The following is a 25,851-nucleotide window of genomic DNA, read 5'->3' on the forward strand; positions in this document are numbered from 1 at the left end:
GAATCTCCAGATTGATTTCCAGAGTGGTTGTACCAGTTTGTAATCTTACCAGCAATGGAGGAGTGTTCCTGTTTCTCCACAGTCTCTCCAACATGTCCTGAGGTTTTGATCTTAGCCATTCTGATTGCAGTAAGGTGGAATCTCAGGGTTGTTTTGATTTGCATTTTTCCGATCACTAAGGACTTTTCCCATTTTATGTACCTAACTGTGTTGTCTCCATCCTGTTTCACATCACTCTTCATTGCATGGAAATAGTTTATTAAACAATGCCCTCTCCCTCTACCAATCTAGCACCTAATTTTCTGAAAGCATTTCTAAGGACTTAGTAAACAAATCAGAAAGTCAATTGGAAATATGCTCTGTTGCTATGGTCTCTTCTTGCAGGGTTATCTCTGCCTTTAATACTTTATCAAAGGGAAATAGATATTTTGAAGCTTTTCTCTTAGGATCCTTTGCCTTACCATCTCAAATTAAAGTTCATAGAAGTAGTTATTTCTGATGATTTATTTTAAAGGGCTTATAAGATCAATGACAATATAATTCTCAAAGTACATTGAAATATTTTTGCCTTTCAACTTAAAATAACTGATAAAACAAAATTGTAAGTGTTAATGAATTACTATGTAACATGATGCAGGTCGATTGGGCGTTTCATCTATGGCTCATTTCTTTCATATTACTCCCTTCGTTAAGCTGGAAAATGAGATAGCCTGTCAACCAATCCCCACCAACCCCCCAAAGCTGTGTAGTAGGAGCTTCTAGACTTGACATTCCCTCCTTTTTCAGAATATCTGACTTACAGCAGCTCTCCTGATCTTCTCTCTAGATCTCAGGAAAAAGGGAGTCACTGTTTTGATATTTCCACTTACACATTTGGACTAGATAGAAATTTCAGACTTAACCTGGAACTTCTTCATTCTGCTACATCAAACAAGATCTCTTCTAGAACACATTGATCAAATAGGGTACATCCTAGGTCTCTGAATCAGACTACTTTTGTTACTGCTTTGATTTTGTTGTTCTTATGCTAAGCATACCTGCTTTGTCTTTGGCTATTAAGTTCTGTCCTGTGTGTCCCACATTAAATTTCCTCACAGCCTTTAAGGTTTCCAGCTCAAGGATAACAGCTTGGACTCAGTCCAAGATTGCTTTTTCAATGAAAGAAAGTTGTTACAAATATCTGATGTTTCAAAGATTTTGGATAGATTGGAGGGAAAGATTCATCTCTTTTACAGTGCACTCACTGTTTTTTTTAAAGATTTTTTCTATTTTAAATAGTCAAGTACTGGAGTTGACTTAGAAATAGATCTCTGAAGGTTCATACATTTGAGTGTTTCTCCTATTCTGACCAGTGTTCATTTTAAAACATTTTTTGTAGAAATTTTTGGGCAGATAGTTTAAAATAGTGTTACCGTGTTCAGTATTTTGTGATCTTTCTCATCCTATGTGATCAAATTGATTATATTTACTACTTTATTCATTATTTTCTGAATACCAAATAATTTAGTATGTTTTGAGCATGTGTACAATGTTCATATGTGTAGTATATATCTAGTCATTCTAAACTGGAAATTATACAAGGACACTAAATGGAGACTCAATCACATGATAATAATTTATAATCTTGTTCAATAAGGTGTCTCACACTGAAACAAAGTAATTATAGAGTTTTCATTTATCTAATAATTGCCTACTAATTGCTTTCAAGGGACTAGATCAATTCTTAATAGAAGTGGAATTAATTCACCCTGCCGTAACATGTGTGGTGTCAATATTAATGATTCTCATATTTTTCTCGTATTCTTAAAAATGTGATCTTGTTAATAGGAGTTCTTTATCAGGGATTAAAATGACTGTTATTAAATTCACCAGATTTGTTTTAATCTTTTCATCTAACAAATAATGCCAATAGGAAAATGTATGAACTTGTCGATGTTAAATCAAAGAACTTACCTCTCTGAATATATGACCAAATTTATTTTAGCTTCTTTTTTATCCAACAACTGCAAATCTGGCAGACTAAATCTCTAAATGGTAGATAATGTTAAGGCTTACTTTTGGAAATTAAGAGACTACGCATACTTACATTTGTTTAATTTTATGTTTCCTCACACTATAGAGAAATGATGAAGAAGCCGTTGTGGATAGAGGTGGAACACGTTCTATTCTCAAAACACATTTTGAAAAAGAAGATTTAGAAGGTGAGACATTGTTTTGGTGGGATAGTTAATAACTTTCCATGGGCATTTCAAAGAGAATTGTAAATTTTTTAATTGTGGAGAACCTAAAATGTTGATATAACAATAAGGATGCTGTGCTGGTGTAGCATAGATGGATTGTTCTGGTGGAGTCTAGAATACCAACTGGCAGACCTACAAATGGTGAGCAGCACTTGGTCACACATAGATATTTGTTTAACTCATTCGATATTCTAGAGAATATTGGTGATAGATTTTCAGTAATCCCTGTTTTAAGGAATTGAAATTAATTAGAGAAAAGAAAAAATAGATAAATCATCTCTGATATGCTGGGAAAGAAGAGCCTGTTATCAGAGGAGGCTGTCACTGGAAGAGAATTAAAGACAGTTAGTCTTCTATTCAGGCATCAGAAAACATGCATTTTTCTGTGTTCCCTTCAAATGAGAAGGACTGCAAATCCAGTGGGTGGGATAGTACAGTCTACTAACGGCAGACCACAGTTTGCTCAAATGCCAGGTCTGTCCCTTCATTAGCATAGGGCCTTTAGTTGACTTCCTGTATCTTAATTCTCTCAATTGTTAGCATACTAAAAGCAATGTATGTATCATAAGGATTTTTAGAAAAACAGGATTCAATAATTCAAGAAATACCTAGGAGTAGAATAATCAGTGGTTGCAACAGCACAACTTAATATTCATGTAGAATTAACTTTCATTTTTTTAACCAAGAATTTGTTCATCTCTTAGATATGAGTTATATATAATATTTGTCATTTCAATGTAGGGTGAAACCTAGATGGTCTTAAGTACAGGTAAACAGAACTTATTATTCATTGTGTGAAGAAGCAGAATGTTTTTCAATTTAAGCATTGAATAAAAGGATAAGTATTTAAGTTGCAATTAGCTAATAGTGTTTGAACCTTCTTTTCCATTGCAATGATTTCACTGCTTAATAGTTGATGCAATATTTGGAAACCATGTCTATCAACACAGATCTTGTTGATGCATTGTCTGTAATAGGTATTTTATATGGAACACAAAAAATAATGTACAGGTCCAAGAAAGTCACACTTGTTGGACAAGCCTGGTGATTGGCTATACCACACATATTTTATTGTGTAAATTAAAATAAATAACCTTGAAAATTGAAGTTGTAATGTTTCAAATTCAATAACTCTTTTTGAGTTTAGGCACCAAAGTATTACAGTTTTTTCCTTAGCATTCTTCATTTATTCAGCATCAATCATACAGGAACATGTGCAGAGATGCTTTCAGTCTTAACACAAAGCTTATCTCTCACAAACCATGCTGCTTGGGGCGCAATTACATTAATCAGGTTGATTCTGAGAGTAGCCAGAATCAAGCTGAACAGGAAAAGTGACAGAGATGAACAATGGACTTTATAACTTAAAATGAGACAATATAAAATTTCAATTCTTAAGTAACAATAACTTACTAAGTAACATGGAGTTGTCTACAGAAGAAATGATGAAGCAGTCCTACTTACATGTGAGAAATTATTTTAGAATCCCTAGGACAATAGACAAAGAACAGAGAGCTGAGGATTGCTCTTTTAAAAAATCCTGCATTAAATATCTCACATATCTGTCTTTCTATGTCCTTGTGCTCTGTAACCCATCACTGAAAGAATGAGATTTTACCAGTAGAAACCCCCTGGAATCCTGTGTTGATGTCTATGGAAACTGTTTCTCCTAATGTAACCTTTAAACAAATTAAATTGAGAAAGCTGAAGTATATGATGACAGCTATTTTATCTTTTCTACTGAGATTTTACTGTTGTTGTTCTTGTTTACTATCTCGAGGTTGAAACGAAACAAAGCCATCAGTTCAGAATTTTGAATTGTTCTCCCCTCATCCTGCTCTTAATATGGGTGAGAGAAGTTAGTTTATAAAATGAGAAAAGAAAGAGCTTGTGGGGCTGGGGACTTAGCTCAGTGGTAGAGCGCTTACCTAGGAAGCGCAAGGCCCTGGGTTCGGTCCCCAGCTCCGAAAAAAAGAACCAAAAAAAAAAAAAAAAAAAAAAAAAAAAAAAAAAAGAGCTTGTGTGGGCAGGGCATTAGATCCCATTTCTCTTATCTCCTGTAAAATGCACTAAAGGCCAGGTGGAGGCTGGACAGGGAGAGAGAGGCATCCATTCCAAAGGACATGACGGCAGAACCCAGTTTTCTCATCTTTAATTATTAGGGTTATACATATACATTAGTATACAGATATAAATCAAAACTGCAGAATCCAGTTACTGTTGCTCCTACGTGTATGTTTTTTGGGCTAACCACTTGGTATTAGTTGATAAATTAGTGGGGCTTATTTCTGGGGAAAATTGACTCTCCTTTGGGTAGCCATTTACTACCTGCAGCTTTTCACCTAGGGGTGGATCATGGCCTTCATCGTTCACTGGCTGCATTGTTCTTCAGGTCCAGATTAGGCTGCCATGTTGTTGTGGTTTCATCGGTACAGACTTTCTGTGTTATACTGAAGACGTAGTCTCTCAGTGGTGTCTTGGTCCTCTGGTTCTTACAGTCTTTCTGTTCCCTCTTCTCTGAGGTTACCTCAGACTTTAAGTGTAGTCAGACATCAGTCACGGTGAGATTGCAATAGGCCACAGCACTCTCTCTCCTCCTCTTCTCCATTATGGTCTTTCTAGTCGTTTGACAGCTTCCCTCAAACAGCCCTCTCTTCCCAGCCCATTGTCCTTCCTTTGGAACCCTGACCAGCTAGATTTTAAGGAGTCAATTTTATTCAGTCAGTATCAAATTGACAAAATTTCATACTTATAAAATAATCATTATGAATTTAGGAACAAGTGACATTTGGTTTTATATGTAATTCAGTAAGTAGGCACTAATTTTAAACTGGAAGGATACAGATACTGCATTAATAATATGGGTTGGGATTTTGCATGATTCAAATTTGTCTATTTGCCTTTGCTTTGATGCATTTTATAGTAATGCTAAGTTGGCCTTTGGTTTTACAAAGTCCATTGATCATGCTTGACAAATTATGCTTATCCTCCCTAAAAAAATGCAGCAAGAAACCCAACATAAAAAGAAGTATGCCTATAAATATGTACAATTTCATGACAAACCATCTTGGAGTTAAATATTCGTGTGAATAAGTCATACACAGATACATGAAATTAACACTTAATAATCATCAATAATTACAGCAAAATACTGAATTGTTCTTCTAGATATAAAATTCTTTATTGAAACATAATATAATTGTTATAGCTAAATTATTACATGCATTTCTAGGCTAAACATAAGGGAGTATAGATTGATTATATATTTATAATTATTAATTATTTTTATTAATTAAGTGACATTTACAACTGGTAGGACACTATTGGAAATTATTATTTTTTTTTAAATTATTTTTGTTGCTACTTTATAACCCTAACTTTGTTACTGTTATGAAACATAATCTAATTATCTGATATGTGACCTCCAAAGGGGCTGTGACAGGTTGAGAACCACTACCCTAGATGGTAATGAGTATAGTTAAGTCACTTGTGATGAAAATTGTTTTTAAACAGAGATGACATTATATAAAGTTTTTTAAAAAATACTTCAATTTTAAAAATAGACAACAAATCTTATTTGTATTGGCTTTTATTTTTCCTATACTAAAACACAGCAAATGACAGGCACCCGTGCTAATAAAGGGTCTATAATCTATACATAGGTTTATGAGCCCTGGAGGACCTTGTTCGTTAATGCAGGAGTGATGTTCAGGATGAGGCAGTTATCAGTAAGTGAGAGAGGACCATTAAGGAGGCAGCACTGCAGTTGTGCAGATGGTAGTCACTCCCTTTGTGTAATAGAAAATACTGTGATTTTAAGAAGCACATTTAGTGATGCAGACAGCACAGAATAAACACTTTAACTGGAAAAGAGACAGGATTGATATCGGAGACAGGCACATTTTATAAATACAAAATTATCAAGTAAAACTTTTTTATTTAAAAAATTGTTGCTTCCTAGAATTATTGTGTATCTTAGCTACTAGAACTATCAGCATAATTTAGCATTCTGAGTGCAGCTAGTAGAAATGCCAGTTGTTTAAAAATATCTTTGAAATCTCAGGTACAATATATTTAGTGGAAAATAATCACCTTCTTAAAAACAACAGCTTGGAGTAAAATGTTACATTAGTTACATTATTCATGTGTCCTATACATTCTCATGAGTGACAACTGTATGGTTTCTTGTTTCCAAATCTCTCTTTTGTTTGTTTCACAGGTGTTTTATAGTGTTATTATCCCTTCTATTATCTAAACCCAAGATGATACAATTTAGACATTTTGCATACTCACTTTTGTACGTTATGCTGTCACTAAATTCTCTGGGTTGATGTTACTGACATCTTTTCCTCTCCCCCTTTTTGATGCACGCTGATCTCCTTGCCTTGGTCATCTGCACTGTGCACTCCCATTGTGTCTTTTCCACCATCTTCCATGCAGCCTTCTTAGCACCACTGGCATGTTCTTTCTATGCTTTCTTCCGCTTCACGTGGCAATACTTTGTGAAGAATATCAAATCCTATAGTTAGAAAACCTCAGCATTGCAATTAAAGCAAACCTCAATACAATTGAGGTAAACAATTTCTACTTCTGTTTTCCATGTCAGGTTGGGATTTAGTACAGACTGAAGTCAACAAAGGGAAAATAATTAATACTTTAAAATTTATTCTAATATGTTATCCAGTTAAATTTGAATTTACATAACTACTGTGTATTTTAATAATTATAACAGTACTATGTAATGTTTCTATTTCTTATTTTATTTTATTTTATTTATTTATTTTTTAGAAGGTCAATTTGGGGGATATATTCTCTGTTTATTGGATATTTTATGTATTTACATTTTAAATGTTATCTCCTTTCCTGGTTGCCCCTTCTCCCAAGCCACTCCTCCTGCTTCTGTGAGGATGCTCTCCCCTGCAACTCCCACATCATCTCCCTGGCATTCCCCTTCACTGGGAAAACGAGCCTTCATATAACCATGGGCTACTCCTCCTATTGGTGCCAGAAAATGCCATCCTCTGCTACATATGCGGCTGGAGCCATGGGTCTGTCCGTATGTACTCTTTGGATGGTGGTTTAGTCCTCGGTTCTGGGGGGTCTGGTTGGTTGATATTGTTCTTTCTATGGGGTTCAAACCCCTTCAGCTTCTTTAGTCCCTTCTGTAACAATTCCATAGGGGTACCAAGTGCTCAGTCTGATGGTTAGCTGCAAGCATATTAATCTGTATTAGTAAGGCTCTGGCAGAGCCTCTCATGAGACATCCATATCAGGTTCCTGTCAGGTTAGTGTCAGCTAATAAAAAAAATGACTTCATGAAATTCTTAGGCAAATGAATGGAAGGTGTTTATAAGCCCATAAGAACAGCAAGCACTTCTTGGCATCAGCAATAGTGACTGGGTTTGGTGGCTGCATATGGGATGGATTCTCAGGTGGGACAGTCTCTGGATGGCCTTTCCTTCAGTCTCTGCTCCATTGTTTGTCCCTGTATTTCCTCTCATGAGTATTTTGTTACCCCTTCTAAGAAGGACTGAAGTCTCTACACTTTTGTCTTCCTTCTGTTTGAACTTCATGGGGTCTGTGAATTATTTCTTGCATATTCTGAGCATTTGGGCTAATATCCACTTATCAGTGAGTGCATATCAGTCTTTTTTTTATTAACTTGAGTATTTCTTATAATCACTTCGAGTGTTATTCCCTTTCCCGGTTTCTGGGCAAACATCCCCCTCCCCCTCCCCCCTCCCCTTCTTTATGGGTGTTCCCCTCCCCATCCTCCCCCCCTTGCCGCCCTCCCCCCATAGACTAGTTCACTGGGGGTTCAGTCTTAGCAGGACCCAGGGCTTCCCCTTCCACTGGTGCTCTTACTAGGATATTCACTGCTACCTATGAGGTCAGAGTCCAGGGTCAGTCCATGTATAGTCTTTAGGTAGTGGCTTAGTCCCTGGAAGCTCTGGTTGCTTGGCATTGTTGTACATATGGGATCTCGAGCCCCTTCAAGCTCTTCCAGTTCTTTCTCTGATTCCTTCAACGGGGTCTTATTCTCAATTCAGTGGTTTGCTGCTGGCATACGCCTCTGTGTTTGCTGTATTCTGGCTGTGTCTCTCGGGAGAGATCTACATCCGGCTCCTGTCGGCCTGCACTTCTTTGCTTCATCCATCTTGTCTAATGTCCCTTTAAAAACTGTGGCACAGGCTATTGAAATGAATTTGGAGGGTGAAAGTGCTTGCTGTCAAGACAGATGACTCGAGATAGAGCCACAGGATTCAACTGGTAGAAGGAGAGATCCAGTTCCTGTTGTCCTCTGATCTCCACAGGAGAATTGTAGCACATACATATCACATATATACATGCACATGATAGAGAGATGCATTCATAAATGTAATAAAGGAAAACTGAGTCAGTGACCTCCTTACTTGTCAGCCATTTTTGCCTTCTAATGGTTCATATATGTGTGCCATGTAGTCATTCTTTTCATCAGAAAGGAGCTGTCACCTACAGAAGCACCTACCCTGTGGCATACTGAGTTCAGTGAAGTCCAAAAACTGCTGAGAAGAAGTACATGAGTTTTTTCCCTAAAATTTGGAAACTCTGATGTACTTTACCCCTGCTTCAGTGTTTACCCAGGGGATTACTAGAGGTCTGTGTCACAAGTGAAGCATGATTCGGCTTCCTGCTGTATTTAAGTTGTGTTTCCTTATTTTCTCACGTGTGTCATTGCTGACAGTTCCCAGCAAAATCTCTGAACATGAATGTCTGAGAATCTCTTTCCTGGGAAACTCAGTCTGCTCATTGAACATTCCCTGGATCCCAAGTAGTTTGTTGTTGTCTTGTTTTGTTTCTGTTTTTATTTTTACCTCTTGACCTCAGTTTCCCCTTTCTTCTCTCCTCCCAGTCCCTTCTTCCCACTTCCCCTCTTCCCCCATCCACTTCTTCCATTTCTCTTTAGAAAAGGGCCAACCTCAGTGAATTTCAATCAGCCATGGCATATCAAGGTACAGTAAGAAGACCAGGTATCTTCTCTGTATTAATGCTAGACAAGGCAACCCAGTAGGGGAAAGAGTCCCAAAGATAGGCAACAGACTCAGAGACAGCTCCTGTTCTTACTGTTAGGAGTCCCATAAGAAGACCAAGCTACACAATTGTAACATATGTATGGAGGGTCGAGATCAGTCCCATGAAGGCTCCCTGGTCATAAATTCAGTCTCTGTGAACCCCTGTGAGCTCAGGTTAGTTGATTCTATAGGTTTTCTTATGGTGTCTTTGACTCCATTTGCTCCTACAATCCTCCCTCTCTTCTTTGGGATTCTCCAAGCCCTGCCTAACTATCTCTACATCGGTTTCCATCAATTGCTGGATAAAACCATCTGATGACAGTTGGGATAGATGCTAATCTATAAGTATAGCAGACTATCAGGAGGGATAATTTCATTGACTTTCTTCCCATTCTTGTTTGGTTCTATCTTGGGTCTCTGGGCTATCCAGATTCTGGCTTGGGGCCTTAAAGGCAGTGTCAGGGACAGGCTCCCTCTCATGCTATGGTGGCATGGGTCTTAAGTTGGACCAATCATTGGTTAGCCACTCCCACAATTTCTGTGCCACCTTTACCATAGCACATCTTGTAAGCAGGAAAAGTTACAGGTCAGAGGTTTTGTATCCTAATGCCTTCACTGGAAGACCTGCTTCATTACAGGAGACGGACAGGTAATGCTCCATATCCCCCATTGTTAGGAGTCTTAGCTAGGTTCATCCCCATCAATTCCTGGGACTTCCCATTGCCATACTTTCTTGCTAGTTCCAGAGATGCTCCCCAACTCCAGTTGTCTCTGCCACTACTCTCTCCGTCCAGAGCAGTATTTGCACTTGATGCAGCAGTTAGTGCTGGACGCTCGCTCACTGGATCCTCGTACTTAGTGAGGGTCTTTCACAGGTGTGTCCACTTTACCATAGACACGATTGACTAATTCCCTACACTAAGGATTTGCTTTTTTTTCCTGTGGCACTTAAAGCAATCAGTTGTGGCATCTACAGGTCATCTGGGATTAACAGGTATTAAGCAGAAGCTCTGCAGCCTTCAGTGCCCGGGTCTCATTTGGGCAAAACAGCCACAGAGACCTGTTCAGATTCAGGTGACTGAACAGTGTTGGGATAGAACCTAAGACAATTCCAGCTAAAATACAAGAGGCTTGTGTATTTATAAGTGTGTGCAAAAATATTTAAGTCTAACACTGCAGCATTTCCAGATGTCCACGAATGAATTAAAACAGAGATAATGTCTTTATTATAATGGGGACTTGACCATGAGGGTGGGCAGGTTTGTTGTGCTTAAATTGCTGGATGACTTAAGTACATTTGGACAAATGGATTCGAGACATTATAAGAGCTGTACAAAATCAGATTGATGGTCATATGCTGGTATAAGTTCCAAAACTTCCGGTATTTATTTGAATCTGTGCAAAACTTGGTGTACGACCAGGCAGCTATTCAATCTTTTCTGACTATTGTAGAATTTTTTTGCTTACAATTCTTTTTCAATTTTGTATACAATCATTTAATAAGTGTTAATAATACAGTTGAATTATTTGTAACAATTCAACTCATTGTATGATGACAAAATTTAAGAGTAGATACAGTATAGAAAGCTGTTATTATCAATGACTACTTGTTGAGTGCGCCTGTAAGGAAGCTTGCTTATACATTTGGTGTATGTTCAATTCCTTACATGCTTTAGGAGAGCTTCCAGGTGTTCCTTTTCAGAAGCAATAGTTTCTGTCTCCCATGTTCCTCAAAGGGTCACACAACTTTTCCAGTGGGTCTGTGTCTGTAATCTGGCCCCTGTATTGTAAGAGCATCAACAAATACGTGAAAAGTTGTTCTTTTTTTTCTGGCTGCTCCCAGACCCATCAGACTACCATTGGATGATCTAATATTTGATGATTCCTTATATGATGTTTTTCTCAGAGTTCTGCAATCACCTGAAACTCATTGGTAAAATGTTTCATATGTTATTTTTTGAAACAGAACTATTTTCCATAGTTTCTAAGCCTCCTCTTGGTTTATACAAGAGAAAAATCCTTTCTTGTGTCGTGGCTCATTTTAGCAGAAGTCAGTTGTAATTTGTACGAGGGGATTCAGCCTCACTCTTGTTGATGCTCTCCGTAGTTCTTAATAAGAAATCTGGGATGTAGGGCTGGAGAGATGGCTCAGTCGTTAAGAGCTCTACTGCTCTTCCAGAGGTCATGAATTCAATTCCCAGCAACCACATGGTGGCTCACAACCATCTGTAATGGGATTCTATGCCCTCTTCTGGTGTGTCCAACAGCTGCAGTGTGCTCATATAAATAAAATAAATCTTTAAAAAAATTCCAGAATGTCTTCCATTGCTGTTCGTAGTATCCTTATCATTTGTTAATAGTAACTTCTCACTGTGTGAATATCTTTATGATTTGACTTCTTTGCTTAGTTTTAAACACATGTCTTTGGCTAGTTCTGTATTTAATACCTACATATAGATATAGCTGATTTTTATAAATAATTTAAACAGAAAAATGTTACAAGTGAGAGTTCTCAACATTTTTGTCATTGGACATTAGTGTCTCAATGCTCTGATAGAGTTTACAGGGTGACAAGTTTTCACTTGTGCAGAGATCTCAACTCTTCTAGGGGCATGAAGCCTTTTCTGCTATTCTCTGTCACAGCACTGCACAAAGCAACTGTCTTGAACTAAGGAAGGCATTATGTTAGTAATGTACATCATACTTTTTCGAGTATCCTTGGATTTACCCTTACACAGTTTGTTATCACTGCCATGCTAGCCATATGTAGAATGAATATTTTTTGATTCCTTCATCATTTATTTTTTTCTTTTTTCTATTTTTCGGAGCTGGGGACCGAACCCAGGGCCTTGCGCTTGCTAGGCAAGCGCTCTACCACTGAGCTAAATCCCCAGCCCCATCATTTATTTTTCTTTGAGATATCTGTCACAGTTAACATTCTCCAATGAGAATAATTTATGCCATATTTCTTTAAACACTGTATCTTATATTTATCAATCTTTTATAATTTAAACCTTTTGTTCCAAATACTTCTTATTCACTGGTCTTGGTAGTATAACAAACCAACCCAAAAGTTAATGGAATCAAACAGCAAAGGTCCTATCTGCACTGGCTAGTTTTGTTGTCATTGTAACACACCTGAGGAGAGAAAATCTAAATGAAGAATTGCCTGAATCAGGTGGTCCTGTGGGAATGTCTGTGGATCATTTTCTTGATCATCTTTGTGAGAGGGCCCAGACCACTGTGTTGCAGCATCCATAGCAGATGGGTCAGAACTGTATTAAAAGACTACGTAAGGATAAGTAAGGGAGTATGACAGACAGGAAGAAGTGTTCCTCCATGGTCTCTGCTGCATTTCTTGCTTTCAGGTTGCATCTTTGAGCTCCTGCCCTTGCTTCTCTTGATGGGATTATAAGATGTAAAATGAAAGAAACCCTATCTTCTCCAAGTTGGTTTTTGGTAGTTCGCAGCAAAAACTACAGCAACAACAACAACAAAAAACAACCAAACTAGGGTATTATTATAGATACTTGGTTCTAGTGGAAATCTAATAGTTATTCGTTCTATCCTAAATCAGCTGCCTTCTGCATCTGTAGGAAGCTGATACTTTGCCAGCTGAAGCTGATTGGTTAGTCCTCAGCCTCACAGGAGAACTGTCAACTAAGACAATTCATGACCTCTTATCAACTAGTCTCCCGATTTAAATATGCTTACATGGTGGCTTGAGCTCCCAAAAGCAGTAGAGTAAAACCCAGTGCACAAACTCTCTTCATGTCTCTGTGCCACTTTTGCTGATATCCATTGATCAAATTAAATCATATAATCAAGTACAGACTCAAGAAGTGATTGAATAGATTCCTCCTCTTCTTTTACCTCGCCCTTTATTTTTATTTTTCTTTTTAACATAGTATCTTTGGTTTATGAAAGAGGACATAAAAGATTGTAACAACAAGAGGTGGTGGATAAATGTTATTCTCAAAACTCATTATGGATTATATGTAAACTTGTACAGTCTCTAATTTTTCATCTAACAAAGACTCAAATAGGGAAGTATTTTATGTTTTCAAAGATTTTGTGAAGAAAATGCTCTTTGGCACAATTCTGAGTGGAATAACCATATTTTTAGCTTTCAGCCTAAATTCTAGGGATGACTGATTTTGGTATGCAAATAATTATTCATTAGTTTTTATGAAAAAGAACTTTTTGGTTAGAACTGTTTCCTTTTTTAAATTTTTTTATTTACTTTTATACTCTAGATTTTATTCCCTCCTGGTCTACCCTCCAACTGTTCCACATTCCATACCTCCACCCACCCACCCCCATCTCCACAAGGATGTCCCTACCCACCCCACCAGACCTCTAAACTTCCTGGGGCCTCCAGTCTCTTGGGGGTTAGGTGCACCTTCTCTGACTGAACCCAGACCCGGCAGTCCTCTGCTGTATATGTGTTAGAGGCCTCATCTCAGCTGATATATGGTGCCTGGTTGGTGATTCAGTGTCTGAGAGAGCTCAGGAGTCCAGGTTAATTGTGACTGCTTGTCCTCCTACAGGGTCGCCTTCCTCCTCAGCTTCTTCCAGCTTTCCCCTAATTCAACAGAGGAGTCAGCAATTATGTTCATTGATTGGGTGCAGTTATCTGCATCTGACTTTCAGCTGCTTGTTGGGTCTTTTGGAGAGCATGATAGGTCCTGTTTTGTGAGCAACCCATGGCTTAGTAATGGTGTTAGGTTGTGGGCCCTCCCCTTGAGCTGGATCCCACTTTGGGCCTGTTGCTGGACCTTCTTTTCCTCAGGCTCTTCTCCATTTCCATTCCTGCATTTCTTCCACATGGGTCAGAGCTTTGACTATTGGATAGCAACCCCATCCCTCACTTGATGCCCAGTCTTTCTGCTGGAGGTGGGTTCAACAAGTTCCCTCTCCTCACTGTAGGGCATTTCATCTAGGGCCCCTCCCACCCCTTTGAGTCCTGAGAGTCTTTTACTTCCCAGGTCTCTGGTACATTCTGGAGGGTCCTCCCAACATCCTTCCTCATGAGGTCACCTATTTCCATTCTTTCTGCTGGTCCTCAGGGCTTCAGACCTTTTCTCCCACCCAATACCAGATCATGTTCCCCTCTCCCCCTATCCACCTCCCTTTTCTCTCCCCTGCCTCCCCACCTTGTGGTTGCTTTCGTCTCCCTCCCAAGGATGACTGAGGTATCCCTCACCTGGGACCTTTAGCTCATTGACTTTTTTGAGTTCTGTGGACTGTATCTTGGGTTTTCTGTACCTTTTTTTTTTCATTTTGGCTAATATCCACTTACTAGTGAGAACATACCTTGCATGTCCTTTTGGGTCTGAGTTTTCTCACTCAGGATGGTATTTTCTAGTTCCATCCATTTGCTTGCAAAACTCATAATGTCCTCATTTTTAATAGCTGAATAGTATTTCATTGTGTAAATGAACCACATTTTCTGTATCCATTCTTCTGTCATGGGACATCTGGGTTGTTTCTAGCTTCTGGCTATCGCAAACAGAACTTAAAATAAATTTTATCAACTCTACATAAAACAGAGGGCTAATATCTGTAATAAAGAAACAACTCAAAAAAACTAGATATCAAGAAAACAAATAACCCATTTTAAAAATGAGGTACAAATGTAAACCATATTTTCAATAGAAGAACAGCAAATAACTGAAATACAAAGAAATGTTCAATATCATTTGTCATCAGGAAAACGTAAATTAAAACTACTTTGAGATTTCATCCTACACCTGCCAGAATGGCTGACTTCAACAAGAGAAAACAAAACAACAAAGAAATCCTATAGCTGTACATACAAAGAATAGTTTATTCTACGACAAGGGCACTGTCTCGGGAATAGTCAAAATAGACACAAACTTGAAATAACCTAGATGTCCGTCAACAGAAGAATGGATAAAGAAATTGTGGTACATTTATGCATGCAGTATTACTCAGCATTAAAACACATGAAATTTTCAGGCAAATGCATGGAATTAGAAAAAAATCTTCCTGAGTGAGGTAACGCAGACCCAGAATGAAAAATATGCTATATATTTGCTTATATGTGAATATTTGCTACTATCTGTAGAACCATACATGTTAGATATAGGTTAAGGGGCTGGGGGTGTACGGATAGATCTCTCTAGGAAACAAATAGTTGAGGGGGCTGGAACCATATGATTGAGAAGAGGAGGAAGAAGATGACGAGGGAGAGAATATGAGGAGAGACAGCTAAAATTAATGAGCATTTGAGGGGTAGTATAGAAACATAATACAGTAGAAGTGTCCTAAAATGTATACATATATGAAGGCAATCTAAATGAAATGGCCAAATAATGGGGAGACAGAGCTTCCCACCTGGCCATTTTTGTCACCAAATGAAGCTTCCAGTAGGGGGATTGGGCTACATCTAATTGAAGTGTTGGCTAAAAGGGTCCCATGAGTATCCCAGGCTGTTTTCCAGACTGGTTGCTCTCCACAAACTGACTGCAAGGCCCCATTGTTGAAGACAATATAACACGACTCATTCAATATGGAGAGATTGAGCTCTATCATCTTTGATACAGAATTTTTCTGTGCATGATACCAAGAGTGAAATGCAAATAGCAATATAGCCACAAACCCTGTGATATACGGTGGTATCCTCTCTGCAAGATATGTTAGTATAATGCAGGCACACAACTTGTGGGAGTAACTAACCAATATCTAATTTAACATAGGCTCAATCCTATAGCTAAAGCCCATAATCAACACTGCCTGGGTGGCCAAGAACCTGAGACTAGAGCCCATTGACCCAGGGCTAAACCATGTTTAATTTTTTTTTGAACATCCTTCTTCCCTACCTCCCTCCTTCCCTCCTTCCCACTCTCCCTCCCTCCCTCCCTCCCTCCCTCCTTCTGTTCCTTCTTTCCTTCCTTCTTTTCTTTCTTTATAAAATTACCTTTAATCTTTTTTTTACAGTCCAGTCCTAAAGCCCCTCTGGTTCTGCCCTCAGATAGTTCCTCATCCAATTTCTCCTTCCCCCTATCTCCAAGAGGATGCCCTTCCCACCCCCACCCCCACCCCCAGGCCTCCGGACTCCCTGGGGCCTCAAGTCTCTCAAGGGTTAGACTTCATACCACCTAGTGTGTGCTGCCTGGTTGGTGGCTCAGTATCTAAGAGACCTCAGGGATCCAGGTTAGTTGAGACTGCTGGTCTTCCTATAAGATCACCCCCCCTCCACAACTTCTTCCAACCTTTCCCTAATTCAACCACAGAGGTCCCCAACTTCAGTCCATTGTTTGGGTGTAAGTATCTGTGTCTGTCTTGATCAGCTGCTTGTTAGGCCTCTTGGAGGGCATCCATGCTAGGCTATAGGCCTACTATAGCATTAGTAATAATGTCAGGCCTTGTTGAAACAATAAAATGACTCCTAATGACATTCTGCTGTATTTATACATCAGTGCCTTGCTCCGCCATTTTCAGAGAAGCTTCATCCTGCAGCAGATGGGAACAAATACACAGTCTAACTTTGTAGAGAGAGACCATTGTACACTCAGCCCCAAACAGGATGGGGATGTCTCCATCAAATCCCTTTCCTCAGGTCACAGGAAAACCTCTGGAAGAGGAGACAGAAACAACATAAGAGACAGAAGTAATGGAGAACTCCAAGAAACAAGGTCCTCTAAACAAAAAGATAAGCACATATATAATTTCACAGAGAATGAAGTAGCATGATGCACAGGACCTGCATGCCTCCGCTCTGCATGGTGCCCTAGAGCTGAAAGGATAAGTTGATCCTTGCCCCATCTCTACCCGAGCTGTCACCAATTGATAACCACTTGCAATGAAAATTTAGTTTCATCCAATGAATTTCATTAAGCAAACAAACTACTCTCTTTTTTTTAAGCATTTTTTTTAGCATTTTAAAATAATTCACTTTACATCCTGATTGCTGCCCTTGCTCCTGGTTCCCCCTCACACAGTTTGCCCTGCCAGCCCCCCTCTCTTTCTCCTCTGAGAGGGTGGATCCTTTCCCACTGAGGCCAGACAAGGCAGCACAATTAGAGGAACATATTCCCCGCACAGGCAACATTTTTTGGGACAGCTCCCACTCCAGTTGTTGGGGAATCTACATGAAGAGTGTGCTACACACCTGCTAAATATGTGCAGCGGGGGTGGGGAGTACATGCTCTTTGATTGATGGTTCAGTGTCTGAGAGCCCCCAAGAGTCCCCGTTAGTTAACTGCCGGTCTTTCTGCGGAGTTCCCATCCCCTTCTCGGCCTTCAATTCTTCCCCCAACTCTTCCATAAGAGTTCTGAGCTCTATCTAATGTTTGGCTGTAGGTATCTGCATTTGTCTGAGTGAGCTTTAGGTAGAGTCTCTCAGAGGACAGCTATGCTAGGCTCCTCTCTGCAAGTATAACAGAGTATCATTGATAGTGTCAGGGATTGGTGCTAAAACATGGGAAGGTCTAAAGTTCAGCCAGTAATTGGTAATTGATTGGCTCTCCCCTCAGTCTCTACTCCATCCCAGTCCCTGCATTTTTTTACAGGATGAATTTGGGGTTAAAAAGATTTGTGGTAGGTTGGTGTTCCTATCATTCCAGTGGGGTTCCTGCCTGGCTACAGGAAGCAGCCTCTTCAGGTTCCATATCCCCTACTGCTGTGAGTCTCAACTATGGTCACCCCATTGATCCCTGGGAGCCTCCTGCATCCCAGGTCTCTGGCATATTCTCCAGATTCTCCCCCAATGCTCCCCCTATGCTGCAGATTTCTATTCATTCTCCTGGCTCTCTGGCCTTCTCTCCTGTCTCTCCCCACACCTGATCCTGAGCCCCACCCCATTTCCCCTCCCTCAATCTGCCTCCTTCTAAGTTAGATTCAAGCCTTCCTTCTTTTTCAGCTTCTTTAGGTCTATGGAGTGTAGCATGGATATTCTGTCCTTTATGTCTAGTATCCACTTGTAAATGAATACATACCGTATGTGTCCCTTTAGGTTTGCATTACCTCACTCAGGATGATATTCTCAGGTTCCATTCAATTTGCCTGCAAGATTCATAATGTCTTTGTTTATTAAAGCTGATTAGTATCCCATTGTACTTATGTACTACATTTTCTTTATCTGTTATTCAGTTGAGGGACATCTAGGTTGTTTCCAGTTTCTGGCTATTATGCATAAAGCTATCATGAACATAGTTGAGCAAATATCCTTGTGGTATAGTGTGTATATTTTAGTTATATGTCCATGAGTAGTATAGCTAGGTCTTAAGGTAGAACTATTTCCAGTTTTCTGAGAAATTTCCAAATTGATTTCCAAAGTGGTCGTACAAGTGTGCATTCCAACCAGCAATGGAGGAGTGTTGCCCTTGCCAAAGGATTTTTTTCAGCATCTAATAAGATGACCATGTGATTTTTTTCTTTTGGTTTATTTATATGATGGGTTACATTGATAGATTTTTGTATATCGTGTTTCTGGATTCAGTTTGCGATTATTTTATTGAATTTTTTGCATCAATGTTCATAAGAGAAATTGGTCTGAAATTCTCTTTGTTGAGTCCTTATATGGTTTAGGTATCAGGGTGACCATGGCCTCATAGAATGAGTTTGGCAGTGTTCCTTCTGTTTCTACTTATGGAATAGTTTGAGGATATTTCATATGAAATATTGGACTATTTCAGCCCTTACTTTTTATTATTTCCTGACTTCTACTCCTCTTCAGCATGTTGCTTCTTTATTTCTAGAGCTTTTAGATGTACTTTTTTTATTTCTTATGCTGCTCTCATATATGAAGTGGTAAATTCTCATTAATCTAGGGCCATCTTATTATACACTCTAAAGCACCCATACCTTACTTATAATACCTGCTAATATGAGGTAGATGTTGATTTTGCAATGGAATAGTTATTCTGTTGTATTGCTTAGGGGGAGAAGAACAAGGAAAAATGTGTATGTTCAGTACAAATATAAGTTTCTTTTATAAAGAAAATGGATATATTTCTTTATTTAATTTCAAATGTTATTCCCTTTCCCGGTTTCCTGTCCGTAAGTCTCCTATCCCCTTCTCTTACCCCATAAGAGTGTTCCCCCCATCCACCTCCCCTTACCCTCCCCCCAACATTCCTCTACACTGGGGGTCCAACCTTGGCAGGACCAAGGGCTTCCCCTTCCATTGATGCCCCAACAAGGCTATTTTCTGCTATATATGGAGTTGGAGCCCTGGGTCAGTCCATGTATAGTCTTTGGGTAGTGGCTTAGTCCCTGGAACTTCTGGTTGGTTGGCATTGTTGTTCATATGGGGTTGCAAGATCCTTCAGCTCTTTCAATTCTTCCCCTAATTCCCCCAAAGGGAATCCCATTCTCAGTTCAGTGGTTTGCTGCTGACATTCACCTTGTATTTGACATGCTCTGATTGTGTCTCTCAGGAGAGACCTATATCTGGTCCCTTTCAGCATGCACTTCTTAGCTTCATCTAGTCTTATCTAGTTTTGGTGAAAAAAAATATATATGCATGCCACATGTAGGGCAGGCTTTGAATGGCCATTCCTTCAGTCTCTGCTCTAAACTTTGCCTACATATTCCCTCCTATGGATATTTTTGTTCCCCCTTTTAAGAAGGAGTGGAAGCATCTGCATTTTGGTCATCCTTCTTCTTGAGCTTCCTGTGGTCTATGGATCACATTTTGGATTATTCGAGCTTTTGGGCTAATATCCACTTATCAGTGAGTGCATACCAAGTGTGTTTTTCTGTGATTGGGTTGCCTCACTCGGGATGATATTTTTTAGTTCATTCCATTTGCCTATGAATTTTATGAAGTCATTGTTTTTGATTGCTGAGTAGTACTCCATTGTGTAGATGTACCACATTTTCTGTATCCCTCTGTTGAAAGGCATCTGGGTTCTTTCTAATTCTGGCTATTATAAATAAGATTGCTATGAACGTAGTGGAGCACATATCTTTGTTGTATGTTGGAGTATCTTTTGGGTATAAGCCTAGGAGAGGTATAGCTGGGTAGATGTACTTTCAAACTACTGATTTGAGAACTTTCTAATTTCTTTCTGGAGGCACTTAGTGCTATGAATTTTTCTCTTAGCACTGCTTCCATTCTGTCTCATAATTTTTGGTATATTGGGCCTTCATTTTCATTGAATTCTAGAAAGTCTTTAATTTATTTCGTCCCTAACCCAGACATCATTGAATACAAAGTTATTCAGTTTTAATGAATGTGCGCTTTCTGGGTTTTTGTTGTTGTTAAATCCAAGCTTTAATCCATGGTGGTCTGATAAGATACAAGATGTTATTTGAATTTTTTTTGTATCTACTGAGGTTTGCTTTATGACAAACTACATGGCCAATTTTGAAGAGGGCTCCATGAGGAGCTGAGAAAAGGGCATATTCTTTTGTGTTTGGGTGAAATATTTTGTAGATGCCTGTAAGGTCCATTTGGTTCACATCATTTTACTTTCATTATTGTTTTCTTTAGTTTTTGTGTTGATGACCTATTGAACAGTGAAAGTGGGGTGTTGAAGTCTCCCACTATTATTGAATGGGGTTTGATTTGAGTTTTAGCAATGTTTCTTTTACAAGTGCGTTACTGTTGTGTTTGGGGCATAGATATTAAGAAAGAATTGAGATATCATCTTGGTAAATTTTTCTTTAATGAGTATAAATTGTCCTTCCCTGTCTCTTTTGATAAATTTTGCTTGAACGTCTATTTTATTAGATATTAATATGGCTACTCCAGCTTGCTTCTTGTGTCCATTTGCTTGGATAACTTTTTCAATCTCTTTATTTTGAGGTAATGTCTATCTTTGTTGCTGAGGAGTGTTTCTTGTATGGAGCAGAATGATGGATCCTGCTTTCATATTCATTGTTAGTCTGTGTCTTTTTTATTGGGAAATTTAGTCCATTGATGTTGAGAGCGGTCAGTGATTGTTAATTCCTGTTATTTTGTTGTTGTTGTTGTTGTTGTTGTTGTTGTTGTTGGTGGTGGTGGTGGTGGTGGTGGTGGGTTTTGTGTGTGTGTGTGTGTGTGTGTGTGTGTGTGTGTGTGTATGTGTGTGTGTTTGTGCTTCCCTTGTTTATGCATAGATAGAATTTTAGATAGAGTTTTGCTCAACTCTTCGGATTGGAGTTTTCCTTGTAGTATTTTCTGTAGGTTTGGATTTTTAAGTAGACTATTGTTTAAATTTGAATTTGTCTTGAAATATTTTGTTTTCTCCATTTATGGTGATTGAGAGTTTTGCTGGGTATATTAGTCTAGTTTGATATCCATGGGCTTTTAGAGATTGCAATGTATCTGTTCAGGCCTCTCTAGTTTTTAGAGTCTCTGTTGAGAAGTTGGTTATAATTCTGATACGTCTGCCTTTGTATGTTACCTGGTCTTTTCCTCTTGCCGCTTTAATATTCTTTCTTTGTTCGGAAGAGTTTGTGTTTTGATTATTATGTATCAGGAGGATTTTTCTAGTCCAATCTATTTTTGTGCTCTTTAAGTTTTTTGTTTGTTTATAGGCATCTCTTTCTTTAAGTTGTAAATGTTTTCTTCTATGATTTTGTTGAAACTATGTTCTGGCCCACGGAGCTACAATTCTTTACATTCTTCTATTCAGATTATTCTTAGGTTGGCTCTTTTCTTCATATCACAGAATTCCTGTATATTTCGTGCCAGGAATTTTTTAGATTTAACATTTTCTTGCCTGATGCATCAATTTCTTCTATTGTATCTTCCAAGGATGAGATTCTCTCTTTCATCTCCTGTATTCTCTTGTGGATGCGTGCATCTGTGGTTCCTGTTCTCTTCCCTAGGTTTACCATCTCCAGGATTCACTCAGTTTATATTTTCTTTATCATTTCTATTTCTACTTTCAGGTCTTGAATGGTTTAATTTATTTCATTCAATTGTTTAATTCTTGTATTACTTTAAGGGATTTATTTGTTTCCTTTTTAAATCCTCTACCTGATTGTATTTTTCTGGATTAATTTCCTCTTTAAAGGCCTCTATCCTCTTAATAAAGTTAAACTTAAGGTCACGTTATTGTGCTTTGGTTCGAAGAAGATATCCAGGGCTTGCTCTAGTATGATATCATGCTCTAATGGTGTCATATTGCCCTGGCCTTTGTTGATTGTGGGTTTTTTTCAGGACTTTTAGCCATTTAGAAGGCTTTAGTTCTGCATGTTCCTGTTGTAGTAAATATCAGGAGTATCCTTGATGATCCTGATGTGACAGGCCTCTGGTGGGTGTCATTGGGCTGTATGATTCAGGAGCAGCAGATCTGATGAACATGGGAGGAGAGATGGTGGGAGAATGGAGGTCTGGCAGGGATAACAGGCTGCTCAGGCAGCTGGGTATGACCAGAAGACTGAGCAAGCATGGAGTATGGATTCAGGATGGGAACTATCAGTTATAGTCAGTAGTGGGTGAAGTGGTAGTGGGAGAATCACACACTATTAAGTCTGGCTGCATAACCTGCAGTAGACGAGCAACAGGAAACAAACTCAGCTTCATCTTTGCAGATTCCTTGTCTCATAATGTTGTACAGGACTTCTTGATTTTGTTATTGTTAATTTAACTTTATTAATTTTAAGTTCTGACTAGAATGTCCCCTCCCTTGTCTCCCCACCATTTTCCTACTCCTCCCCACCTCCCTTCTTTCCTCTCTTGGTTTATTCCTCCTCAGTTTCTCTTCAAAAAAGGGCCAGCATAAGTGGATGTCAACCAGTCATGGCATATCAAATTGCAGTAATTCTAGGCACCTTCTCTTCTATTAAGGAGAGACCAGGCAACCCATTCGGGGCAAAGGGTCCCAAATATAGGCAACAGAGTCAGAGACAGATCCTTTTCCCAACTTTAGGAGTCCCACAACAAGACCAAGCTATACAGTTATATAACATAAGTGTGGAGGGCCTAAGTCAGGCCCATGCAGGCTCCTGGATGGTTCATCAGTGAGTCGCTCTGGGCTCGGGTCAGTTGATTCTGTAGGTTTTCTTGTGGTATCCTTTACACTTCTGGCTCCTACAATGCTCCCTCCCTCTTTTTTTGTGGGATTCCCCAAGCTCCATCTAATGTTTGGCTGTGGGTTTCTGTATTTATTTCTATCAGTTAATCAGTAAAGCCTCTCTGATGATAATTGGGATAGATGCCAATCTATGAGTATAGAAGAATGTCATTAGGAATCATTTCATTGACTTTTTTTCTATTTATGTTTGATTCTATCTTGGATCTCTGGAATATCCAGCCTCTAGTTCCTGGTTCTCTGTGCAGTTGTTATTTCTGGGAATGAAGTGGATGGGTGAACAAACATGAGGCTACGAACTGTTTTTACTAAAGAGATTTCTTTGTTGATATTCTCTGTTTAGATCTGTACTCTATTCTTTAAATTGGATTACTTGGTTTGTTGATATCTAGTTTCTTGAGCTCTTTATGTATTTTGGATATCAGATTTCTGTCAGATGCAGGGTTGATGAAAATATTTTCCCATTCTGTAGGCTGCCATTTTGCCCTTCTGATGATGTCTTTGCCTGACAGAAGCTTTTCATTTTTATAAGGCCCATTTATTAATTGTTAATCTTAGTTCCTGTGCTGTTGTTCTGTTCAGGAAGTTGCCTCTTCTGCATATGCATTCAAGACTATTTTCTGCTTACTCTTTTATCAGGGTATCTGGTTTTATGTTTAGGTCTTTTATTCACTTGGACTTGAGTGTGGGGCAGGGTGATAAGTACAGATAGATCTATTTGCATTCTTCTGTATGCAGACATCCAGTTAGACCAGCACCATTTTTTGAAGATGCTTTCTTTTCCCATTATATATAATGACACGGGCCTGAGAAATTTTGTTCTCACCTCTTGTTCCATTAAGCCCATGAATGTTGGCAATGTGAACAGAAAAGCAAACTGACAAGTATCAGTGTCTACTGGGTAACAGATACTGTATTTAACACTTTCTCTTTTATTATCCATTATATTATTTGCATATTATCTGTATGTTTGTAGATATTACATATACGTCATCTTGGTTTGGCACAATATGATGTGCCCTTGTAGAAAATCTCCTGAAAATGCCAGTAAAATTTAAATGTTATATTCTTCATTTAGTTCAACATTAGCTTTTTAGATCAGAAGTCTAAGTTAGTTGTGTTTGCTCTATGTTTACAGTTCAGAACAACAAAACAACAAAACGCAAGCTTGTATAAATATTTGGCAGAAAAAAGATTTGATCCAAGCTCAATTACTGCTCTGTAACGTACTGCATCCCAGAGCAATGCTGTGATGAATAAAATGATAAACAGATGAGATACACATAGATGTGCATTAATTTTCTTTAATTTTGTCTATAAGCTTCATTGGGAGTATAAATTGTCATTTTAGCATTCTGAAATGAATCAGTTGGAGCAGTTAATGCTTTTCACTTCCCTGAGTGGATCCTCACACACAATAAAACAAATATTGAACCTATCTTTAGCTTGACTTTTCCAGAGCATTGCTCTATAATTACTTCATATTTATGTTATTAATCTTTCTTACTAATGTATAAACATTATATCAGATTTTCTTTCAGGGCTAGAAGAATGCCAGTCTTGGTTCTAATCCTTCTAGAACTTGGAGGTATTTTAATTCTGCTTCAAAAATATTTTATATGTTTTTTAATTAAAACCCCACAATTTTAGTACAATCATAGACACTAAAACTTTTTAGTTTATTTAATCCTTTAAAGGAAACACTGTCAGCCTAAATAGTATGCATTGAATATCAAGAAATCTCACAATTTAATGAACTCTCTCCTGAAATTTAATATCACCGTAAGAACTAGGTTTTAGTTAAAATTTTCTCTCTGTGTTAATTAGAACTACCATCACAAGATTCTACAGGCTGGATTAAAGAACAACATTTAGTTTTCCTACAGTTCTAGATAGGGAGTCTATGGCATGGGTAGGTTGGAACTGAAGCCTCTATCTTCCACTTCTAGGCAATAGTTTCTTTATATATTCTAAAATTACTTCTTTGTGTCTCTGTGCTTACTTGACAGAGTCCTTAATGTCTCTTCTTTTTGTAATAATAGTCAGAACTTTATAACATTATTTAACTTAAATTGCCTTCAATAATAGAATGTCCAGATTCCTAAATAGTCACAATCAGGGCTGAGTAATATATGAAGTTTGAAAGGAGACAAACAGCCACAGATATTGGTATTATGGCACATGTACTATTTGACATTTATGAAAGTTTTTAGTGCTAAAATATCAATATTTTTCTAAGGGAGTCATACAATCTATCTTTTAAAAGTTGTACTTTACTTGCTTATCAAATATCCTCTTACTTGCTTGTATTTTATTTTCTAAAAAATACATTCCTTTATTCCTATTAAATGACATGTATAGCTGTAAATGAAGTTACTATAGATATTTATGTGCAAATTTTTTTGTACATAGGTATTAAAGTATTTAGGTGAAATCCAATGGATTAATTTAATATTCAAAGTAAATTTTAGATATTTAGGATATGGAGGTAAGAATATAGATACAATGGTTATTCATAATGTTATCTAGAACAAGAACTTAAACTTTCTATAAAATTACCTCAAG

At 38.2% G+C, this 25,851-nt stretch overlaps 1 protein-coding gene across 16 annotated transcripts in view; it reads left to right on the forward strand.

The window, feature by feature from the left end:
• The window catches only part of Slc4a10 (solute carrier family 4 member 10), a 294,937-nt gene that overhangs the window by 109,511 nt on the left and 159,575 nt on the right, over positions 1-25,851 (forward strand). For all 16 annotated transcript variants that reach the window (XM_087650803.1, NM_001429835.1, XM_087650811.1 and 13 more), the window contains 1 exon segment: positions 2,120-2,201. In XM_087650803.1, the coding sequence (XP_087506929.1) occupies positions 2,120-2,201 (82 nt within the window).

This window comes from Rattus norvegicus, chromosome 3 (genome assembly GCF_021556685.1).
Source record: "Rattus norvegicus strain SHRSP/BbbUtx chromosome 3, alternate assembly SHRSP_T2T, whole genome shotgun sequence".
Lineage (NCBI taxonomy): Eukaryota > Metazoa > Chordata > Mammalia > Rodentia > Muridae > Rattus > Rattus norvegicus.